General features: G+C 46.3%; 1 protein-coding gene and 1 non-coding gene across 2 annotated transcripts in view; one reads left to right on the forward strand and one right to left on the reverse strand.

Moving 5' to 3' along the window:
- Positions 1 to 14,289, forward strand: part of CLASP1 (cytoplasmic linker associated protein 1) — a 167,592-nt gene that overhangs the window by 36,867 nt on the left and 116,436 nt on the right. Inside the window, exons 3-8 of the mRNA XM_068195417.1 lie at positions 8,305 to 8,383; positions 8,619 to 8,722; positions 9,202 to 9,293; positions 9,378 to 9,453; positions 12,108 to 12,205; positions 13,284 to 13,351. Coding sequence (XP_068051518.1) covers positions 8,305 to 8,383; positions 8,619 to 8,722; positions 9,202 to 9,293; positions 9,378 to 9,453; positions 12,108 to 12,205; positions 13,284 to 13,351 — 517 coding nt within the window. The remainder of the gene's footprint in view (positions 1 to 8,304; positions 8,384 to 8,618; positions 8,723 to 9,201; positions 9,294 to 9,377; positions 9,454 to 12,107; positions 12,206 to 13,283; positions 13,352 to 14,289) is intronic.
- LOC137477681 (U4atac minor spliceosomal RNA) lies at positions 6,937 to 7,053 on the reverse strand. The gene has a single exon (XR_011001142.1). It is a non-coding gene; the product is annotated as a U4atac minor spliceosomal RNA (small nuclear RNA).

Here is a 14,289-nt window from a genome sequence, read left to right on the forward strand (position 1 = left end):
TGAGGCAGGAAAACAGATGTTTTATTCTCTTGTGAGAGCTCACAGTGATGCATCAGCTGTTGCTCCAGATCTCAATGATGACAGCCAAAAAGGCAAAGGGAAAGACATACAGGTCAAAAGGAGTTGAGGAGATCAACATTAAATAATTTCTGTTTCCTTTGTTTTAAGTGACATGTGGGGTTTGGTTCTGAAGCATGTGGGAAGCATTACCCTCTAAGCTAGAATTAACTTTGAAATGGACAGGGACAGAATATTTTTTCATTGGTTTCCTAGACTAGATAGATCAAAGTCTTGGAAGAGATCTAATTGCCAAAAGTTAAACAATATTAAAAATTATGCTTGACTTGATCGAGAACTGTGCTAAGAGCTGGATGTAAGACATAGTTGCAAGAGGCATGCACAGTCTACAGAGTGATTGAAGCTGCTGAGCCAAAAGCTGTGTAAGGTCGTCTGCTGAGTGCTAGGCTTGGGCCAGTGGTGTCACTTCACTCAAACATCCCTGACCCTTGCAGGATCACACAGCAGCTCAAGCAGAGTGCATGCTGACAGCTGCCCAGCTTGCAGACGGGCACTGGTACGTATCTGCTGTGATCTGGTTCCACCTGCAGAGGCACACTCAGTGAGCAGGTCAGCACTGGGACTGTCCCCTTCTGTGTTCTTGTGGCACTGTCTTTTCTGGGGTCCTGGTTTTAGCTGGAGTATAGCACTGATGGTAAGCCCCAGAAAGTTTTCCCTTAAAGTTGTTTGACATTAATTGAGAAACGGCAATTAAGAGTAGCTTGGAGAGGAAGTAAGAGGGAATGGCAAAGGAAGAAACTGATGTAGCCAACAGCTTAGGCAGTAGCTCTCAGTCTTCACTGACCTTATAGAGCAGTGGGAAGCATCACGCTGTGCTAGATCCTGTGGCTGCTGTAGATGTGGGTTAGATGTAGCTCAGCTGCACCCCTTACTGGTGTTGGTGAGACTGGGAAGTGTTTTAACCCATGCCTTTAAGGGTCATCCTCTGGGCTTTCTCCCGAGTGGGTCAGAAAGAGTCTGAGCAGGGTTCTGGCTGAGATGATGCCTTCCTCGGTGGAATTCCTTCTTCCCACCTCTCACCCTTTTCTCTACCTAGCACCCATCTCTTCACTTTCCTGGGCTTTTGTATCTTTCTGTGGCTGACAAAGGCATCTTGAACCTTTCTTCTTTTCTGAATGGAGTTCTTCACTGTGGTACCATTAAGCTGTTGCTGATTGTGTCTGGAGACACTTTCCAAAGGCGTAGGACAGTGTGGTGCATGCTGAGCAGGCAGTCTGTGCAGGGTGGGAGGTGCTGTGAAAGCTCTAGGTCTTAGGGTGTTTCCAGAGTGTTAAAAAGACTGTGGCTACTGAAAATGCTATTGCTTTTTTTAATTGCCTGTGTTCTTTTCTTCCCAAACAAGACAAGAACAAAGCTTCATTAGGTACGATCTAGCAAGAGCTGTCATCATCTAGTAAGTTTCCTACTCAATTCGGCTACTGCTTACTCCTCATCACTGTGGCTGCTCTGCCTCCCTGATTGATCCCCAGCTTTTTTCACATTGCCAACAGCTGGTGGGACTTTGCTGTGTCTGCACCTCTTTGGTGCCCTCCTCATGAGGCTGGCCATGCATCTTGTCATCAATTGCATTGCAGTATTGCTGTTCCTCATAAAAGCTGGTGTTGAATGGTGTAATCTGGAAGTGCAGATATTCAGAAGCTTGGGAACTAGTGATCAAGGGGAGTATCTGGATATTTGAACATCCTCATAGTTGTTACTAGGCTTTGTGAGTCCTAAGGGAGCAGAAGATTGTTGGCGATTATCTACTAGGTTGTGTGGTTGCATTGTTTTTTTTCCAGATGCTGTCTAACCCTCAGAAACACTTCTGTTCCAGTTTTAAAATGTGTTGACCCTTTCTATTCTTGTAGTGTTAGAGATGGAGTTGGGGTCAGTGCTTCTGTGCTAGGAGCTTTTGAGGTGCTCCAGCTAATATGGTTCTGCCTGCAGGCAGATTCCCAGTGTGATTTCTCACTTGCTCTGTGCACTGTAGCAGCTTTTTGCTGCTAATGGAGGGGAAGGCAATATTATTAGGTAAAGCAGCCTGGTCTGTTTATAAGGCACATGGCTGTGCTGGCAATTGATTAGTTGCCATAATAAAGGCTTTCCATTTTCCTACAAAAAACTAAACAGGGTAATGCAATGGCCTTTTTATTTTCCTTGCCATATTCTTTTTGCTTTTCTGTAGCAAAAGGAATGCTTCATACAATGAAGTTTTATTGTATGAGGCTTCATTATGCCTTGAGCTCTGGGATACATCTAGTTACCAAAGCTGCAGGGAAGTAGTGGTCCTGATCCCAAGATGATCCCTGGGCAAGATCTCATCTGTGCTCACAGAGTTATATTAATGTTTCCTTCCTGGCTGAGGACCTGGCTGTAAGTGTAAATGCTCAGCTGGGGGCAATGGAAATGTAAGGAATAGTGGCAATGTTTGTGACTAAGATATTTAACTGTTGTGTGGTGAGGAACCAAAGACAATAGCAGTTGGCAGTGCAGGTGTTTTGTTTTGATGTCATTTCATACTAAGCATTGAGTATCCATAGTTGTAAGGTGCTGCATAAGCAGGACCACCTTTCTGAAACAATGGTGCTGCTGCTGGTTTTCCAGCAGTGTTTGGGGTAATTAAGATGTGAAAGTATTGAGATGTGTAGTAAGCTGTAACTCTGCTTTCAACTGCAAAGTCTCCTGTTGTACTACCATGAGTGCTGCTTCCCTGGAGACTTAGCAGACTGTATTTTGTGTCAGTGGTGATTTACCTGCTGTGCTGTCTGGAGCTTTGACCTTGCTCAGGGTAGAAAAGCCTCCTGTACTCCACAGCGGTGACTCTGCAACTTGTGCTTCCCTCCATGACCTTTGGAGAAAGCCCCAGTGGCTGCTCCTCATCATACACAACCACTCAAGGACCAATTGAGAATCTTGGCAAAACAGGGTGAATTTATTCTTTGGAACTCCTCCCTTCAGTTCCCCTGAGCAGAAGCAGGGTAGGGAGCACTGTGATTGAGGGCTGACTTGGACCAAGTCTTTCACCTGGGGCATACTTGTCAGCTCTTCTGGAATTTTTGTAATGATAATTTTTTTTCTCTGTGGTGCATTTTCTTTAAATTGCTTTGAATTTCTCATGTGTTGTACCAAATCTCTAGCTTTTAGATCAAGAGACAACTGAGGGGCTTTTGTTAGCTTTTTTTACTGGATCCAGAAGATAGTCACTGGCATTTTTTGCTTTTGCACAGGAAAGGTGCCCTTGTGTCCTAGCAGTAGTGGTAAAAATACATCTCTGTAGCGATCATTTCTGACAACCTTTTCTTAATGTCTCCCAACATTTAAATGACCTTAGTTCACCTGGAATTTCTTTCACTGTAGAACTATGCATTTTTTACTGAGCTGCTCACCTGTTACCAGGCTTGTAAATGAAGAAGAACTTTTAATAACCAGGTTTGTGTTTATTTTACAAGTGCTAGTGGTTTCATTAGGTGCTTTGGTTCACCTAATTCCATCAGGGAATTTGAGGATTTTAAAGGTGATGTCTGCAACAGAATGGATGGTATCTCATCAATCTAGAGAAAGAACCCAAGAATATATATTTAAAGTTTTCCCCCGTTCAGCTCTTTGACCATAGCTTGTAGTCATGCTGGTAAAACCAGTTGTGCTACTGTTGCTGCCTTTTTGTTTGCTGGTGTTGGTTTTGCAAATTGTGTTGTACAAAAAAACTTAGCATCTGTGTCTGTGTGAGGATTGTTGGGCTGAGGATATGGACTCATGCTTCCAGTGCAGATGTGGTGCTGCCTTGGAAAATGAAATGTTAACTGTTGGAATGGCAGAAGGAGATGGACTGTTCCAGGGTGGATGTGGTTATAGTTGTGTGCAGGTGGGATAAAGCAGTCAGCATTTCAGAAGCTGATTCCAGCTTTTTCTGACAAGACTGGTTACTGCTGTGCTGACCCAAAATACTTGACTTCAAAACTAAATTTACCAGTATCATCTAACTTCAGCTTGGTCTTGAGTGCCCAGTTCAGTTGTGGTAGATGTTTCATGTCACAAGGAATTGGAACTGCTCCCTCTCTGACTGATCAGCACTGATAAGATCAGCAGTGACGTGAGCCATCAATGCTTGCATTGGACTTCCCAGTGTGTAATCTGTGTTACACTTTTTTCAGAAGTATATTAACTTTACTCAAAGTATGCAAGCACTTCTCCATGTTTTTGCTTATGAATCCAAAGGATTATCTAAGTAACTGTAAAACTGTAAAAAAAACCCCTAGTTGAATACTCTTACAATTCTTTAATTCTTTTTTTTTTCATATTGAGCTTTAGTAGTCTTGTCTTCCATTTCCCATCCCTTCTCCAAAGAAAACCTCTCAGATTCAAAGTGAACTAGCTAAGCTGTGTCACCAGTGGTGGCAATCAGCATGTTGAACCAGCATGAAGCAAGCTGGTGTCACAGCTGCTGTAGCAGCTCTCTCCAGCTTTCCCATTTAGGTCCCAAGCTGCCAGGAGTGGAAGGTTCAGCAGGAGGCAGTGACTTTGCAGAGTCAGCAGAGTGCAGTGACTTTGTGGGGATGTACTGCTCAGTCTACTGCTGCTTCCCTGCAAAGAGAGGGGGATGAAGGTTCCTACAGGCACTACCACGTCCCTGCTGTGGCATGGTGTGCTGAGTGGAGGGAAGGGCTTGTCTCCCCCCCTCAGTTTGTCCAGGCCATCGGGGTAGCCTGGAGCTGATTCACTCTGGTTTCTTTGTGCTCAATCAGATGTTGCTGGATTGTGCAGCTTCTTTACCCTTTTATGGGATTGTGTTTAGGTGTGTCTTGTTTTAAACTGGATGGATTTGTCTGCCATGCTTGGTGACCATGTACTGCTGGAACAGATGACGGTGGGCTGTTTGCTCTCTGATATGGGGAGCTGCCTGCAAGTCTTTCAACACCACCCAGATATTAAAGGACAGATGCTTTGAGTTGTTTTTGTTGACCTCTGGAAAAAAGTACTGTCTGTATTGGGAAAGGCTGTGTTGCTTCCTGGGAACTAACAAGAGACTTCTTTACTGGGAGAGATGACCTGGCAGTTGGGGAGAGGCAGGAGAAGGGTTTGCTGACAGCCCTTGGCGCCTACAGAAGGTACTCTGAGACAAGACAAAGCAGCAGCAGATGCCAAATGAGCTGAATACTGGGTGGCACAACTTGCTTTATTGACTGTCTTGGGGAGCCTCAGGAGTCAAATGAGCAGAGGCAGACCCTCAGGCCGAGGACTGTCACTCTCTGATTCTGAGATCATTCTTTTGGGGGCCCGTGTAAATAGGAGGCTAAAGGATCTGTGCTGATGTAAAGGCCTGGAATAGCTCTGTAGTTATCAGCATTGCAGCATTATCTGGAATTTCGGATGGAGAGCTGCCCTTCCTGTGCCTTGGTGTGGAGCTGCGCCCGCCAGCTGGCTTCCCTGGGGAGAAGCCTGCATTGGGATCCCAGCAGTGGGATGGCTGCTGACAGGGCCCATCGCTGCTCCTGAGGTTCCTCCTGGACCTCAGTGTGTGTTAATTCAGGCCGAGCTTCAGTAACTGTTCCAGCAGTGAATGCAATGCAGCCAGGGCTGGCATTCAGTTAATTCTTTGTGCATTTGCCAGCCGTGCCCTAGGTTGTCTGTTATCTGTCTGTAGCGGATCTGTTGACTCTGTCAATCCAAACACGATTTCTACTTTCTGCCTCTGACCTTCTGAGGCAGGTGTCACATTGGGGTTGATAAATGAATCTAGCATAGTTGGGAGTAACATTTGCTCATCCCAATTGCTGTTTCCTCAAAAGCTGTCCAAGCACCATTGTAATCATTGTGTTAATTTATAAGGACAACAACAAAAAGTTGCGCAAGGCTTAGCTCATCCTCCTGGCCTTATCCTGGGGGTGAACTGCAGGGTATATTTGCACTGTGCATATGTTGGCTTTCATGTTTAAGTGATGAATTCCCCTCACTCTTCCTGGCTTTCGGGCAGTTTGAAGAAGAGATGGATTCCCTCCTCTCCCGGGATCGAATTTATCCCTGGGGCACATCTCTGTAATTGCGGGCAGCACACTTATCTCTGTGCAGGATGCTGCCGTGATGGGACTCCGATCAGACAGCTGTGAATGGTGACTGGCACTCAGAGTCCCACTGCCTTTCCCTAAAAGCATCTTTCCACTGATGAGGATCTGGAGCCCACCCTCTTGCGGGGGCTCTGCTGCCGGACCCCAGGCGGGAGGCGCCCAGTGAGCTGGCAGACACAGGCAGCGATAGGCCTTAGGGCAGCTGGCTGAGCATTTGTCGATGGTACATTAAATCCAGTGTGCGAGATGAATGTGAAAACGAAACACAGCTTAATAAAAACACGAGGAAACCTCTCCTTTGGTGTATGAATAAATGATGTTGAATTAAAAATTGACAGTGTTGGAGGGTCTGTTACTCTGAGGGGAGAAGACCGCAGGAGCTCTTTGGAGAAGGTGGTGAAGTTGTGTGTTGGGGGAAGCTAGGATCCAGGGGCTTGTATTTAGGAAGGTTTTTTCACATAATGCTTGGCATGGAGTAGTAGGCTGTTTCTCCTGCCACACCACGCATAGTTCCCTGGGTGTTCCGGAGCCGAATTTGGAGCGAATCCCTGTGACAGGCTGAGGGCTGTGGACTGACCGCTGCTGCACGAGTAACGTACGGGGCTCAGCGCGGAGCGGCACCGCGGGTGCCCCGCACGGGCTCTGTTGGGAGCAGCGCTGTTGATGGCGGGGGAAGGGAGGATGGATGGGGGCGGTGCCGGGAGACGGGAGCGGTGCCAAGAGGCCGCAGCACCACGCGGGTCCCGCGCCGCGGGGTGCTCGTTGGAGCTCGGGGTGAGCGTTGTTCAGAACGCGCCGCGCACACGCCGCGGTGCGAGGTTCCAAAAATTGCGCCGCGCACGGAGCGGGCGCCGCTGTGTTGTTCAAGGCGTTAGCAGGGCTGCTCTCGCCATACGCTCATTGAGCAGCCGCGCAACCCCCAGATAAGGACGGTTGGCGGCCGCTGGGGCGCGCCGCTCGTAGGGGAGCGCGAACCGCCCCTAGATCCCGGCGAGGGGCGGCGCGCCCCCGGCCCGCCCGCTGCCCCACGCCCGGCTCGGGGGCGCGCACCGCGCGGGGCCCGGCGCGCCCGGGCGGCTCCGACCCAGGTTCGAGCCCTGCGGCGGCGGCGCTACCCAGAGTTCTCCGCGCCAGCCGGGCGCAGATTTGCATAGAGGGCGGGGCCGCCGTGCGACGGCAGCGGCGACGGAGCGCGCCCTCTGCCGAGCGGCCGCGGCACTGCAGGGCGCGGCCGCGGTGAGCGCTCCGGTAACGCGCGGCTGCGGGGTAACCGCGCTCCTGTCCCTGCAGGGAGGGACAGCGGGCACGGCCAGGCCTCTGTACAGACACCTGTGTGTGCGTGTGTACAACGGGTACAGCCGTACACGTGTGTGCACGCGAGTATAAATGTATGGATGGCAGTATCATAGAATATCCTGGGCTGGAAGTGACTCACAAGGACCATCAACTGCAGTTCCTGGCTCTTGCACAAGACAACCCCAACAATCCCATATGTGCCCGAGAGCCTTGTCCAAACACTCCCTGAGCCGGGGCTTGGGGCCATGACCACTGTCCTGTTGTTTGTGTATATATGTACACCTGTGTGTATGTACACCTGTGTGTATGTACACCCGTGTGTATGTACACCCGTGTGTATGTACAGGGAGCTGGGCTCTGTTGGAACAGTCCCGGTGGCACCGCCTCAGAAGCCTGGCTGTCCCTAACACTTCCAGGTGTGATTGACCTTGGTGCTTATCCAAAAACTTAGGGAGAAGTGTCTCGTACTAGCACAATTATGATCTGTAGAGTTTCACAAAGTGTTTCATGTACAGGCTACACAGTACATTCAGTATATGATGCACCTTTTTTTAGTAAGTAAGCCTAGTTAATCAGAGCAGGTTTTCTGATATGCAGCCTGTCAGGAAGCTTTTCTCAAACTAGGTGTCTTTCTTTGAATTCCAGTTCTGTCATAAAAGTGTTTGGTTTAATTTCTGCCAGTAAATAATTAAGCAACTCTTAGTGCATGCCATTTACTGATTATAATTGTAATAATTGCAATTAATTAGAAATGCCTGTGACAGCAAATACTGAAATGGTTTATACACATGGTTTGTGTACCTTGCACATTTATACCCATGAATTTAGCGCTGAGCAGCAATTGCAGTTGCAGTGCACTCTTAATTCATTGCCTGTTCTGTGCTTGCAGGTGGTTCTCCTGGGGATTGACATCATCTCTGCTTTGGTGTCCCGCTTGCAAGATCGCTTCAAGGCCCAGATTGGCACAGGTGAGGGGTCTCTGTGTGAGTGTTGCCATCACTCTGCCAGCACCTGCACTAGCTGACAACTCAGAGTTGTCTTTCTTCCTAGGAGAGCACTTGGGAGGCTCGTGGTGGTTTTTGTGCTCTGCTGAAGGGCAGCAAGCCAGTGCCTCCATTGGGCTTTGGGGGGAGACCAGAGGGGCTCTGCCACTGTTACAGTTTTTTCCTGAGCTATTTGAATGTTCCTGTTTTCTTTCCTTAGTGCTGCCAAGTTTACTTGATAGGCTGGGAGATTCTAAGGATTCAGTGAGGGAGCAGGATCAGACCTTGCTGCTGAAAATCATGGAACAAGCTGCTAACCCTCAGGTATGTTCAGCAGTCCACAACATGAATGGTTAGCTGTGTGAAAAAAGGAAACCTTTTTTCTTTCAAAAGGTTTTCTCTGCCATTTTTTTTTGTCTGAAATGGCTTAATTTCCCTAAACCTTGTTATGTTTACTTCACTTGGGAAGGCTGTTGCCTGACAGGTTCCACATGGGAGTGTGTCAGTGGATTTCCCAAGGATATAATGGGTATATGTCAAGAGTTATTGTTCCAGGTTTTTGGAAGGTACTTGCTTTCTGTAAGTATGAGTATTGTTTTAGGTAGCGGGGTGTTACTGTGAAGTCAGCACAAAACAAAGAATTAGCCAGATCTACAAGTATCTTGCTCCTTTTTGTCCTGTTCTGCTTGGATGGGTGTAATGCTTATATTTGAGCTCCAGAGGTGGTGTGGTATATGTCTGCTGGAAGACACAATCTGTTTCTTATCCAATCTCATTTTTTTTCTGTTTCCTGTCTTCCACAGTACGTGTGGGACAGGATGCTAGGAGGATTCAAACACAAGAATTTTCGGACAAGAGAAGGGATTTGCCTCTGCCTTATTGCAACACTCAATGCGTAAGTCAGAACCTTCTGCAAACCTGTGTTGTGTACATGAGCCTGCTCTGATCCATAATGGTGCTTCTTCTTCTTTATTCCCAGATCTGGAGCTCAGAGTTTAACACTGAGTAAGATAGTGCCACATATATGTAACTTACTTGGAGATCCAAACAGCCAGGTGAGCTTTTGCTGTGAGTCACATCTAAAGGTTGTGCTGGTTGCCTTGTTGGTAAATGAGCTAATTGTGCTGCTGGTGTTGAGCTCTGCACAATGCTGTGCACACAGAACCTTTGGCTGATTTTGGAGAGCTGTAATTTGAAGTATGTCCAAACCAACATATCAGTTACTCCAAGGGTTCCGCAGAACAACATGAATCTGCAGGTGAGATGAACAGAAGAGGGAAACCTTTGTGGGAGGGGAACTCCTGTGCCTTGGAGCCTGAATACAGGGGAGGCTGCAGGGATCCCTCTGGGCTCAGTGCAACACCCCTCACCTTCAGAGAGAAACCAGTCTGGGCAGGGAGGGTAAATGGGGCCAGTCAGACAGCCTGGCCATGTGCACTGCCAGAAGTTGTACAGGCAGTTGCTGAATAGGGGTGAAGACAATCTGTACCAGAGCCTTTAATCAGCAATGCAACCCAACCGAAAACACAAGTGGAATAAAATCTGTTGCTCCTAAATGCTTTTTGTCTTGTTTGGGATTAGATGCAAGTATGTGGGGTTAGTGAGAAGAGGGAGGTGGAGAAGTAGTGTTCAAACTCGTTGTGTAATGTGTACTAGCAGTTTTTGAATAATGCTGTTGATTATTCTGCCAGCATGGCTGACACATCTATGATCCAGGTCTGGAGAGGGTGTTCAGCTGGAAGGAGGTGTGGGGTGTCCAGCTGGAGAATGGGTTTATGTTTGCTCTGGGGAGTTGGCCATATTTCTGTGGCTGTCAGGGTCTCCTCCTGCTAAGAGGAGGATTGAAAGTGAAGCAGCCTTCCCTTGCTGCTTGTGCCAGTGCAGGATGCTAAAACCATTACTCCAAGAAATTTAATGTTTAGGGTCCTCTCTAGTTCTGAGCTGCGACTAAGCAAGCTGTTACCCTCCAAGGAAATCCTGGGTTTAGGGCTTGGACTTGTTAAACACACAGGTGCCTTGGTCCTGCCATAGGTGAGCTGAATTGGAAAGCTGGTGAGGGCACTGAGACATTTTTCCTCTGTGCTGCCTCTTCCTTGTGCCTGGCAGAGCTCCTTGTCCTGTATCCCACTACAGGGGGGAGCAAGGCTGATCTCTTTCCCTTTCTCCTGGGTCTGGTTCCTCATCCCCAGAAAGCCTGTGCCTGAATTGGTCAGACAGAAATCGCTGTGACAGTGGCTCTGGGTGAAACAGTGCCTGCCCTGGGGCAGGGGCTGGTCCTGGCTCCCCTGGAGCTGCTGCTGTGCTGCTGGTGCCTCCTGAGCGCTGGGAGACATGCTGGGCTCGGTCACTGCTGCCCTCTCTTGGAGAGAGGACCGAGAAACAATTCCAGGTCAAGTCCAGTTTTTTTTTTTTCTTTTGTTGTGGGTGTGGAACCTGTTCCATCAGAGCCCTTTTCAAAAATAGTGCTTTTGTTGTTTTCAGCTGTTGCGATTGAGTAACCCAATGTGCATCTGGTGTAACAACACTCCTTAAACTCTGATAATTTTCTCAAAAATAAAATTACTAAAGCTTTGTTATTGCTGTGGTAGACTAAACCAAGTATGATGGTGGGGGCGCCCTGCCTTGCTCCTTGGGATTTCCAGAGTCCTGCAGCTGTGCCGCTGCTAACTGTACACACAGCGCAATCCTTGCTGTGCTCAGGCTGGGCTGGGCTCTGTGTGCCCAGAACCTGGGGGCACCAAAGAGTCCCCACAGACTGCTGTGCCCAGCAGCGTTGGCAGCAGTGGGGCTGAGGGGCAGGAGAGGACAGGCAAGTGCTGAGTAAGGGCTGGCATGAGTGGAGGTTTGGAGGCTGGCAGTGACCTGCGGAGCAGGAAGGCTGTGGAGCAGGAGAATGGGCTGAGGTGGGTGTGAGTCAAGTGTTAGGGTTTTCTTTGGCTAGGATGCAGGGTATGTGTGCCTGCCCTTTGACTCCCACCTACAGGCAATTCTAGCTTGTGTCTCAGGATATTCCATGTCTAGTCCTGGGGTGTGTGGGGGGGTAGCTGCTGGGCCATCTTCTGAGAAGAAGTGCACAGCTCTGTCAGTGTTTCTGTAGGCAGAGCAGATTGTTTACCTTCTCTGCCTGCTGTGTCTAGTGGAGGAAGGGTTTTAGTGTCTAAAGGTGACACTTTAATCAGATTTATGTCTCTTCTGTTGGCTGGAAGGAAAGATTTGCTCAGCAATTTCTTGCAAATCAGTTTCGAAAATATGCAAAATTCATGGTGACTCAGGTGATTGATTACTCCTCCCTTCCTCCCTATTTTGCTATCAACATAGAAATATAAGATTTTAATAAGACAGCATTAAAAATCAGTTTATTTTATAATACCCCTGTAATATAAGGTCTGTGTCTCTATCCTTTTTTCATCTAGTAAATGTACCTGTTATATGCAATGGAAGGAGCTTGGCAGAGGCAGCCAAGCAGCTCCTTTTGCATGAAACCTTTCATCTTACACCTTCACCGCCTTTTCAATTCAATTACCCACTGATACTGTTAACATGGGAAAGGCAGGGTTGGAAGCTCCTTCATGAACTGTGGGGTAATGTGTATAGTAGCAGCTGTTGTTGCTGAGAAATAGACAAATTTAGTTCTCTAATGTAGGACTTATTAGAGATTCATTAATTTAAATTGTAAAGATGATTGATTTCTCTCATGTCTCATGTCCAGGTTCGAGATGCAGCAATAAACAGCCTTGTGGAAATTTACAGACACGTTGGTGAACGAGTAAGGGCTGATCTCAGTAAAAAAGGATTACCCCAGTCTCGGTGAGTTGAGAATGTCCTTAGGTCTTCACTATTTTTGGGCTGCTTTTTATTCCCTTCCTTCCTTCAGAAGACTTTAGGAACCTCATGGTTGAACCTTTTCCAGGGATCATGGTTTTGTTTTTTATTTTTATTTTTTAATCTGATAAACACTCAGATTTACTTAATGCAGATCCTGTACATTTGCCCAAGTATGCCACAGCATCTTTGGAAAACCACAAAAATGATTACAGATGTTTAGTTAACTGATTTAAGATTAAGGGAATTAATATTTTTCCTGTATGTTCTGCATATGTAGAGAGGAGACATGTCAGAGTAGCTTGTGTTTTTGCAACTTAGGCTGTCATAAACAACAAAAACTCACAAACAAAATAATCAGTTTTAAGATGTTATTCAAGAAAAAAAAGCAGCTTCCCTCCCCTGCCTCCTTCCCCCAAAAAAACTCCCACCCAAACCTTAAACAAAAAGTAATAAACTCACTGGGAAGGAATGATAAGATGTGATAAGAGTCTTCTGCTCTGCTAGACCTGTGACATAAATGGGAAGGTGTCAGGGCCAAAGACAAATGTTGCATCAAGTTGGTTTTTAGGGGTGTGTTTTGTGGTATTTCTGCAAATAGTTAAGATAGAAAATGTGATGATGAACTGAAAGTGCATCTATAATTAGCCATATCACATCTTCAGAAATGTAGTATTTTCAATTATATCTCAGGTTTTCCTTTCAGCTGTTGTGTGTTGATGTTGTTTTTTTTAAATTTTAAAATAACTTCCTTGCACTGACATTTTCTGCTGACATTTTTGACTGTGCTCCCTGAGTGAAGCCAAATCTCTTCTATAAGATCATGAGATGTTAGAATTTGGCTGCCCAGGGAGATGGTGGAATCACCATCCCTGGAAGTGTTCAAAAGCCATGTGGATGTGGCATTTGAGGACATGGTTTAGTGGTAAACACGGTGGTGCTGGGTTAAAGGTTGAACTCGATGGTCTTAGAGGTCTTTTCCAACCTTAGTGATTTTATTATTCTAATATTCCTAAAAATTAAATTCAGTTGTTCATTGTGTATTTTTTTAACTTTCAAACAGGTTGAATGTAATTTTTACAAAATTCGATGAGGTCCAAAAATCTGGGAACATGGTCCAGACTTCAGTTGGTGAGTAGAAGTACTTGTACTCTCTGTTTGGTGCTTTTAGCAATTTTCAATTGGTGAGGCATTCAAATAGATATACAGCAAGCATTCTGTTAGGGGAAGCAAGTATGGTGATTGTTCAGAAATATACAGTGTCCTTTGCGACAAATAAAATGCATGTTTAGTTTGTCTGTTGTCCTTTTGTAGTATCAGAAGGAAGCCTGAGTTTCAAGAAGAGAAGGTGGTGCTATAACTGTCTTGTTTTCCTCTTGAGTTACATTAGGGAAATGCATCTCCTGTTCTCAAGTCCACGTGCATGTAAATTGTTCATAAGGTAAATTAAATAGTGATTTCAGAGAAGAATTGCCTTTTCAGTTTAAAGCCCTAAAAGGCACAGAGGATGTACACAATAATGCAGCAATGTTCTGTTTAAAGCTCATGTTGTTTGTATTTTGCAGTTCCTAAGTGTCCTGGGATTCCTTCCAAATCTGTCCCAAACCAGGACACTAAATTTGCATCTTCTGTATGTTTAGGACTGATAGCCAAAGACCCTTAGTTCTGTCTGCCTTGTCTTGAGACTAGTATTTTGCTTACTGTAATAAGAAGTGTTTATTACTGTGTTTACAGTTAAGCTTATGAGCTAGGAAGTAATTTTAACAGGTATTCTAAATTTAATAGGTATTGTTTAACAGTAGTTTTTTGTGAAAATTCTCGGTGAGGAAATGCATCTTTCTCCTGACAGTTGAGTAGAGCAGATGAAGAATCTGAGTTCAGCACTGTGTGTTCCTATCAAGCTCACACCCTCTGCAAAGCCAGGAGCAGGGGAGATGATGTCCCAGTCATTCCCACCATGCTCTTCAAAGTCAAGAGAGCAGAGAGGTGTTTTCTTTTTTAAATAGGAAAAAATACCATTTTCACTTCTGGGCACCATTCTTGCTATACCATTTTACAGCACAGTAAAC

Source organism: Anomalospiza imberbis, chromosome 7 (genome assembly GCF_031753505.1).
Source record: "Anomalospiza imberbis isolate Cuckoo-Finch-1a 21T00152 chromosome 7, ASM3175350v1, whole genome shotgun sequence".
Classification (NCBI taxonomy): Eukaryota; Metazoa; Chordata; class Aves; order Passeriformes; family Viduidae; genus Anomalospiza; species Anomalospiza imberbis.